At 40.0% G+C, this 9,145-nt stretch overlaps 1 protein-coding gene and 1 long non-coding RNA gene across 2 annotated transcripts in view; one reads left to right on the top strand and one right to left on the bottom strand.

Moving 5' to 3' along the window:
* Window positions 1-5,604, top strand: part of LOC116698191 (uncharacterized) — an 8,262-nt gene extending 2,658 nt beyond the window's left edge. Inside the window, exon 2 of the long non-coding RNA XR_004334149.1 lies at window positions 5,495-5,604. This is a non-coding gene — a long non-coding RNA (uncharacterized LOC116698191). The remainder of the gene's footprint in view (window positions 1-5,494) is intronic.
* Window positions 1-9,145, bottom strand: part of tfpia (tissue factor pathway inhibitor a) — a gene marked incomplete at its 5' end in the record, with an annotated part of 55,942 nt that overhangs the window by 2,182 nt on the left and 44,615 nt on the right. The window contains 4 exon segments of the mRNA XM_032529986.1: window positions 1,140-1,328; window positions 6,073-6,132; window positions 6,525-6,599; window positions 8,428-8,604. Coding sequence (XP_032385877.1) covers window positions 1,140-1,328; window positions 6,073-6,132; window positions 6,525-6,599; window positions 8,428-8,604 — 501 coding nt within the window.

Below are 9,145 nucleotides of genomic sequence, written 5' to 3'. Positions count from 1 at the left end.
CTTGTTACAGCAGCATTTTCTACAATGAAAGCAAAACGGACAAGTAAACACACAAGAAAAACAGGCAAACCGTAGACAATGTGCAGAAGGTAGACTGACGTAAAGTAAAGTGGCGTCACATAAAGGTATTAAGTAAAGTGCAGTTGCCATAGTACAAGAAAACAACATTGCAGTGTAGTAAGTGACGTTAGAATTATAAAATTAATTTTACTAAGTGTTAGTAAATTACTACTAAGTGTTTTAATGGTCATTTCAGCTGGACTTGTAGGCTGTTACACTGTTAAACTTTCCTTTACAATAAAAATATTATCTTATAAAGTACATGTATTTGTCTGCAAAAATCTTAATGTGTAAAGGAACTAGTCACTAGAGCTGTCAGACAAATGTAGTGGAGTAACTAAAGTAACTAGTAACTAAAGCTGTCAGACAAATGTAGTGGAGTAACTAAAGTAACTAGTAACTAGAGCTGTGAGATGATTGTAGTGGAGTTACTAGTAACGGAACAAGTAACTAGTAACTTAAGTAACTAGTCACTAAAGCTGTCTGATGAATGTAGTGGAGTAACTAAAGTAACTAGTAACTAGAGCTGTCAGATGATTGCAGTGGAGTAACTAAAGTAACTAAAGTAACTAGTAACTAGAGCTGTCAGATGATTGTAGTGGAGTTACTAGTAACGGAACAAGTAACTAGTAACTTAAGTAACTAGTCACTAGAGCTGTCAGATGAATGTAGCGGAGTAACTAAAGTAACTAGTAACTTAAGTAACTAGTCACTAAAGCTGTCTGATGAATGTAGTGGAGTAACTAAAGTAACTAGTAACTAAAGCTGTCTGAAAGTAGTCTAGTAAGTATAATAACTGTCACAGTGGAAATAAATATACATTCTAAGAGTAATTTTTAATGTTGATTTTGTCAATAACTTGCCAGAACTAAAATGTATTCTTAACAAGTTAAAGAACGTCGCTCGTTCGTCTGTCCTTCAACAGGAGAAGCCTAAATAAAGAGTCTGGTCAAAAGGCCGTGTGGATTTTAAAACCCAGCTGCCACAGTGGCCGGTTGCCCAAAAAGTTAACTGTTCCAATTTTTTTTTTTTTTTTTTTTAAACATGCATTTTGAAAATAATTAATAGAATAATCATACCCTTTCTGCCTCGAATGCACTTGTGAAAACAGTCTTTCCTGTGTGTGAAGTTGTTGTCGTTTCCACCGCAGCCGCTGTACTGAAACATCAGGCACCTCTTGGTCTTGGGGTTGTATGCGAACCTCTTCTCCGCCCCGTCACATGGTCCCCTCTCCACGGGACTGAAGCACAGCTCTGTCGGCTTGAAGTCTGTCGAGAAGAAGCAAGAGGCCGAAAATGTCAGCTTCAAATTGGCACCCGGAACCAAAACTGATATGTAACTAACGATTACTTCCATTCTCGATAGTTTTCTTGATTAATGGATCAGTCGTTTGGTCAATAAAATGTCAAAAGGTTAAAAAAAAATGTTGATTTTTCTCAATGCCCAACATGCCGCCAAATGTCTTGCTTTCTCCACAATTCAAAGCTATTCAGCTTACTGTCACAGAGGAGAGAAGAGACTAGAAAATATTCACATTTAACAAGCTGGAATCAAAGAATCTTGACTCAAACCAACTAATCGATGACCAAAATATTTGGCAATTAATTTAAGAGTAGCTCTAATATATAGGACCATGTTGTCCTTTTTAAATGTTGTGTCATGTAGTTGGATTACTTGGATCCATTCCCGATGGATTCAAAGACACATGAGGAGGTCATTGTTCTGAAGCAGCTGAAGACGGAGAATGCCTGTTTGCTTTTCTTTAAAGGTCCCATGACATGAACATTTTACTTCATGAGGTTTTTACTCATTGATATGAGTACCCCCAGCCTGCCTATTGACCCCCCCCCCCCCCCCCCCCCCCCCCCCGGGTTTAGAAATGGTGATAGGTGTAAACCGAGCCCTGGTTATCCTGCTCTGCCTTTGGGAAAATGAAAGCTTGGATGGGCCGATTTGGAATCTTCCCCTTAGATTCCCCAAGATTACCTCCCCTTCCTCTGCTTTCCCCACCCAGAGAATTTGGCCCACCCATGAGAGAGAGACATCATTTTTCCCTGCTTCGGTCCCCCCTACAGGTTGAAAGCGGAGATGTCCATTACATTACAGTATGCAATTTTGCCAGATTTGGTGGCAGATCAGTAGCTTGAATGAAGTGGACATGCTTTAACATCATGTTAGCTTTTAACTCCACATGGGTTCATATCCTTGCACATTAAGCTTCAGTCGGATAGATTGTGTCCAGTGTCTGAAGGCGCTCAGACTTTACCGGACACATTTGAAAAAGTGAAAGATGTTCTAATGGCTTCCCTCAGCGTCATGTAAGCTATGCTCTTTTATTCATTCTCTAGCAACCATGAGGGCTCTTTCCCATTGAAGGACATTCAGATTTGCATAGGCAAACACTTCAACTTCAAAGGCCTACTATTTAATCACTATAACTTCATCTGTAGTGGTCGATTGGGGTCAATTAGAACAATTAGAGTAGTTGAGGTATTTGATAATTATTAAATGAGACAAAAACCACCGCCATGCCATCTCAAGAAGAAACTAAACAGTTTGTTTAGAATATGTTAGCCTCAAACATTTAATATCACGTCTCAAACATCCAGTGGCGGCGGCAGGGTTCTGTTTCATAGTACGCACAAGAACCCCCCCATCTGTATACTGTGCCAGAAAGCAGCTGTTCTTACAATATTTGTGTATGAGAGTGTGCCCCTAGCATAATAACATCATAGCATAATGACCGGATGATGAACATTTTTCCCTGAAGTGTTTTTTATAAGAGAGAGACGCTCAGCGCAGACAGCTGTCAGCAAGTGTGTACGGAGATGTGAACAACAAGGTTTGTCTGTGTGTAATGAAGCCGTAATAATCATGTCTACATTAACACACATGATTCAAACAACATGCCATAGCTCTGTCCATGGGTTTAGAACATTAATGAGAAAATAATTACTGATATTGTAATAGAGCAGAGAGCAGAACAGGGCATTTATGCATTGTCATCATTTCATGCGTTGCATGCCTCGCAGATAAAAACATATGTACGCACAGTGCGTACATAATTCTACTCCAATACTACTACTACTCCTGTCCACTAGCTCCTTCAATCTCTCTTTAAACCGCCATTTTATTACGTTTATTCCTTTGAGATGGCCTTTCAAATAATCAACCCAGGTTTTTTAGAAGACTTTTTAAGTATCCTACTACACTTATGGTCCTCTTGTGCCCATGTTCCTTGTACCGCTACACTTAACCCCAACCCTAATGTAACCCTAGCCTAACCCTAATTAATTAGCAGGGAAATATAGACACACTGATCAACCACAAAAGATGGCCCTTATTAGTTGGCCGACCTAGAAGTAGAACTAGCAATGATTCTAAATTTGGACGAAAACCATATATTTGAAAAAACGATATTTCTGCACATTGCACTTTGCAAATAAACTCTTATCTTGTCTTGTGTTCTGAAGGAGGATTTAAAAGTTCCATGCGGAAAGTATGAAGGCAAATTTCCCATCCCAAGCTGTTCATTTAACGTTTTCCCTGTTTCGCAAGGTCAATAAATGCAGCATCTTTCCAAAAGTCAAAGCATGTTAAATAATTGTAATTTCAAAAGACAATAGTTTTCTCAATTCTTGCCATATTATTTCAGGGCTTTTAGTCTGTCTGGGATAAAATATTTATAATATATATACCAACGATCATTGTGTTGCATTTAGTCAAACTGCACAAATCCCCAAAATGCTTAAATCCAAAGTTGGTGACTTTCATTTAATTGCAAACCATTTAGAATTCAGCAAATACAAAACTTCCCAATGGAGAGAGCGTCAAAAGCAAACATATTCTCTATTAGTGCTGGATGTAAATGAATAGTTATAACTATAGTAGCAGTATTATGTACAGTATTTGAGGCCTACGTCCTGCAAAGCTAACTCCAACACAGGTTCGTTTTTAGAAGTCCTTACCAAGAGCTGCTTAGTTCGGGATGAGTTTATTTCCTCTTTGGACCCAGGGTTCGACATCACAGCTTCTCCCACTGACAGTAAAAGTGTACATCACCTTATAACCACAAGATGTCAGTCTTTGGTTTCAACATTGCAATAAATGCTTGGTAGAAAGGCACCATACTCCAGATGTGTGCCTTTCATACTCCTCTCCCAGCTTTAGGGACTTTAAAATTCAAATGCCCCTATTTAAATTCAGTAGAGAAAAACAAAAGTCACCTGCTATTTATAACTGACATGAACCATTGCCATTTATGATCCTCTAAATCTATTTAACGCAAGATCTGAATAATGCACTGCTACTTTAATGAGTGCCAGCATTGTTCCTGAGAGATATCGTTGGGCTTACATGCTGGAGATTGCATCGCAGAAATAAAGAAAATACATTGATTGATTGAAGGAGACAGTGCTTTTGAGGCTAATTCATCCTGAATCTTTCCCTCTCAATATTTTCTGACAAAAGGGAAATTGGATTCTAGAAATTACAACTCTTTGAAGGAGTTGAGGGAAGCAGGCCAGGGTGTCCCTGTGCTCTCATGCAGCAGCACAACACAACCTGAGAACACAACAACTGTTATATATGCTTCCTCACTCCTAATACACAGAAAATTAGCAAGTAGGAAGATGTGACAAAGACACTAAGCACGTTTCCATGGACACTAATGCACTGCATTATTGGGAATATGACAATATTTCAGCTTTGATACGGGTCTTGTGAACAGCATATTCCATTTGGATATTTTGCATACGGCCTTTTTCTGAATTCATCATTTTTTCAGATTAAGTGGGTTGTGCTGGATTCGGGTTTTAGAGGCATTCTTTGTATATGTACACAGCGCGTTTGAAATCTGCATCTGCCACCAGATCTGCATCTGGTAAGGATGCCTCCTGGGCACCTCCCAAGGGAGCTGTTCCAGGCACATCCAGGTGTGAGGAGGCCTCGGGTAAGACCCAGGACTAGGAGGGATTCTATCTCCACCGTGGCCTGAGGGATCCCCCAGTCAAAGCTGGTTGATGTGGCTTGGGAAAGGGAAGCTCGGGGTCTCCTGTTGGAGCTGCTGCCCCCGAAACCCGACCCCAGAGGAGCGGATGACGATTGATGAATGGATGGTCTCAATCAGGATTTTTTTTTTTTGCAGTTTGCAAATCGTGACCTAACGCAACACACACCGAAGGTCGATGGTGTCTTGTTTGATTCTTGGCATCTTTGTTTGGAAAGAAGCTGGCGGCCGCAAAAAAAACCCCATCACTGGCTATTTCAAAATGGCGAGTTTATTCAGGACCCCATCGTCTGTCGCTAGCAATGATGATGCAGTGATTAGTGACGATTTTCTCCAACCAATCAGCAGTCTGCAGGTTTTCACGTCACCTTTTGGTATTACTTAGCTCGCTTGGGACCAGATCAACGGACCGTAATATTAACGGAGGTGATACTAAATAAAAGTACCTGTTGCCAGGTACCAGGGACTTTTTTCATAATGGAAATCCAAAAAAGGCGAGTAGAGTCGAGGCGAGTTAAGCAGGTACCATGTGATGGTAACACAACATTTGTGTGTTGGTTCTCAATCTCAGCTGCTTCAGGAAAAGAACAAACTTCGAGATAGCAAGCCAAACATTTAGGAAATGACTGTAAAGATTTAGGAAGAAAATGTTTACAGCAGTTGCTCTCTAACCGGAACGTTTTGGGTCCGATTGGCGAGTACACACGGTGAGACACTGGTAGAAGCAAGTGACTTACTGTATGGTGTGAACAATGAACCTAAATGAATATAGTTTTCTTTCAAGTGCAAATGTTCCACCAAAAGTTCTTTTCCGAGACTATTTTGTAAAGCCACCGTCGCTACGTGCCGAGCTCACTTGCCTCGCGTCACGACACAGAACCCTTTCTGCCCCAAACGGCCAATGCAGCAACTGTGCAGACGTCAGCTGTAAGCAAGCCAGCTACGCATGCGCCAACCGTGTGTGTGGTTCTATTGACATTACATCCACATCCATACTTTCTTACCTCTTGGCTCTCCATTAGTGCCATTCGCTTGCACCTGAGCTTCTTTTACAGTCAACTCCCCTGGAAAAAAAAAAAATTCAACACGCTTAATTGCTTTCTTTTCCCAGAGTGCGATGAAAAGAAAGATATGACTCTCGTGGTGGTGCAAAACCTTTTATTTCGCTCTGAAAAAAAAAAAGTAAAAAATTGTATGTCCCATTCCTGCAAAAAAATAATCGGACTGCATGTTCTACGTGTAAGCAAAAAAATAAATAACCTGAGATGCACATCATTGCAAACTTAAGATTTATTTTACTGTATGTTTGAGGGATTAATTTGAGCACACAGACATTTATCCCATGGGAAGGGGTTGATTTGAGTAATAAGAATGATGTCTTAGCAGTTATTTTTTTGTCTTTGGCCAAGAACAACAAATGTTTTCTACTTGAAGTAGAGTGTGGTGTACATCTTACCAGTTAACGTGGTTGGCTGCACAATGGATTTTCTAGCGGACCGTGTGTTGACGTCTGGTGCCTTAGTGGGTTTTGCTGTATTGGCAAAAAAAACACACATCTGAGACTGGTGTGTCTCCACTGGTATCCACAGAACATAAATCCAAGGAATGCATGTCTACATTTAGAAGAGATATCGTTAAATCCTGAACAATCAATCGTAATTAAAGTAAGTTTAATTTCTTTAGTATCAGACTAGAAAGGGTGTTGGTCTGCAAACTACATAATCTCCTAATAAAACCGGACAGAGTCTATCTTTATCTGAAATTAAAAAAATAAGCTTTTCCAATTGATTTTCAGTACAACATATGCTGCCTACAGAATGGGTCACAGTCGAGGGACTTCCTCGTTATTTTCTTTGACAATTTCAATATCTACAGTAAATGACTTGTAAGTCGTGCCTAAGTCTGCCCTAATTGAATGTGCTTTGGTCACTTTAAAACGATTTTAAATGCAAAATCAAGGTGGAATGTGATTTCATGGTCAGCTAAAATTCATCAAAAAGCTAATTTTCTGAGGGGGAACTGCTTTGATTATGTCACCACTCTGAAACGAGTTTGCATTTTTTTGTGCAGCAACCGTGATCTCTCTGAACCCATAAGTATGTACGGATCACATCATGGGTACGGCTTTGAAGTGAAGGCAGGAGAAGTAATTATTTCCATTTGTCCAAATTTAAAAAGTGAATAAATCTTGGTTCATGTAGAGCTGACTTGTTACTCTGAGGTGTAGATGTGTCTGTTCTGACAATATAAGGCCATAAAATAATGTTGCAGTCCATTTTAAATGCAGTACATTTTCTACGGAGCCCCGGGGGTGACATGGAGGAAAAAAAACAAAAGATTTTTTTTCTTTTATTTTTTTAAATAAAAAAAATGGGGGCCAAACACTTTTGTGAAATCTCGACTTTGTTTTGCGATATCTCGAGTTTAATTTGCGAGATATCACAACTCCAACAAACAATAAGGCTAACCTTATAGCTAGTAGCACAAGCTTTTGATAAGCCTAACTGACTAATACTATATAATGCTTATACTAAATAATACATGCCAAAGTGAAGTGATATAATGAACATTGTCGTTGAGTGTTGATGTCAATGACCGCAGGCTAACCTTAGTAGCAAGACAACATCTCCTCGGTTGTTTAAATACATCCCTCGTTTTTTTTAGATAAGCATGAAACAATCGGGGACAAAAAAAACAATATTAGTGAATATTTTTTATACAATGAGTTTGCCACGTATACCATGGATGTCTTAAGAGAAAAAACTATTCTTGTAAGAGACACTAGAGAGAAGCTCATGAACGCGCATGTTGCAACACAAACTAGTGCTAGCTACTAAAGGTTAGCCTCAGTCAATGACAATGTTCAATGTATCACTTTACTTTGGCGTGCATTTATTAATTAATAATGCTTATCAAAATAAACGATGGATGTATTTACACAACCGAGGAGATGTAATCATTGTGTCGTGCTACTAGCTAGATACTAGCGAGCTCTACAAGTCAGCGCTACGAGCTAGCTAGCGCTACTTAAGGCTAGTCTTATTGTTTGTTGGATTCGCGAGATCTCGCAAATGAAACTCGGTATCACAAATAAAACTTGAGATCAGGCAAAACAAAGTCAAAGTCTCGCAAAAGTGTTTGTCCCCAGTACTACATGTTTTTTTTCTTTCTTCTCCATGTCACCTCCGGGGCTCTGTAATTTTCCACTAAATGACAACATCTTTGGAGTCTTCACAGCTGCTGAACACAAAACCCATTCAGACATCATTAGTGGTCTTGAATAGAATTCCCGGCTGTCTGGATAGCTTGGGAGTTTGCCAGTCTTCACTGTAAAAGGACAAAAGTTCAACCTGGCCCACCTGGGTTCTGACATTTGGCCTGGCACGCCGCCATGCTCTTGAAATTGTTGGCATTGCCAAAGCAGCCGCCGTAGTAGAAATGCTTGCACTGCTGACTGTCGCTGTCAAAGAAGTAGCGCGTCAACAGCCCTCGACAGGGGCCAGGAGCCTCGCTTAAGTGACACGGGTTCTTGTCATCTAGGGAAGAGAGGGAGAGAAAAACTGTTAACGCAATGACCTCTGATCACATATGAGTCAAGATTCTGTTACGGCATTGCCTATTTCCAGTCGGCTGTTGGGTCACAGATGGTTTGTCTGACCAAGAAAGAAAGTCAGACAGAAGTGTCCTTCAACATCCCACATTGCACATCTGTGAGTCCTGTTCACTAGCTTGCATCGGTCAGTGTTACATTTCAGTTTCTCTCATTTCTGCAACAACATTTTTTCCCACTTTGTTTACAAAGTAAAATAGGAATGAGAATTACTACACACACTGCCTCGATTGAGTTTTAAAGGTCAGCCATGGAAAGCTTTTTGCTCATATACTGCATGTATGATGCAAGGCCTTGAGCAGTGACTGATACATTCAAAAGAGAGAGAGTTCAACGTAGTCCAATGAAATCTTGAAAATAAAAACGGCTAATTAAACACAGTGAGGGAAGATACTGCACAGTTACTCAAAGTGTGTGCACAGGAAATAGGTCCAATAAATGAACCGCAGGCCAATCACTGGCCACTT

Source organism: Etheostoma spectabile, chromosome 11 (assembly GCF_008692095.1).
Source record: "Etheostoma spectabile isolate EspeVRDwgs_2016 chromosome 11, UIUC_Espe_1.0, whole genome shotgun sequence".
Lineage (NCBI taxonomy): Eukaryota > Metazoa > Chordata > Actinopteri > Perciformes > Percidae > Etheostoma > Etheostoma spectabile.
This window is presented reverse-complemented; position numbering and strand designations above follow the sequence as displayed.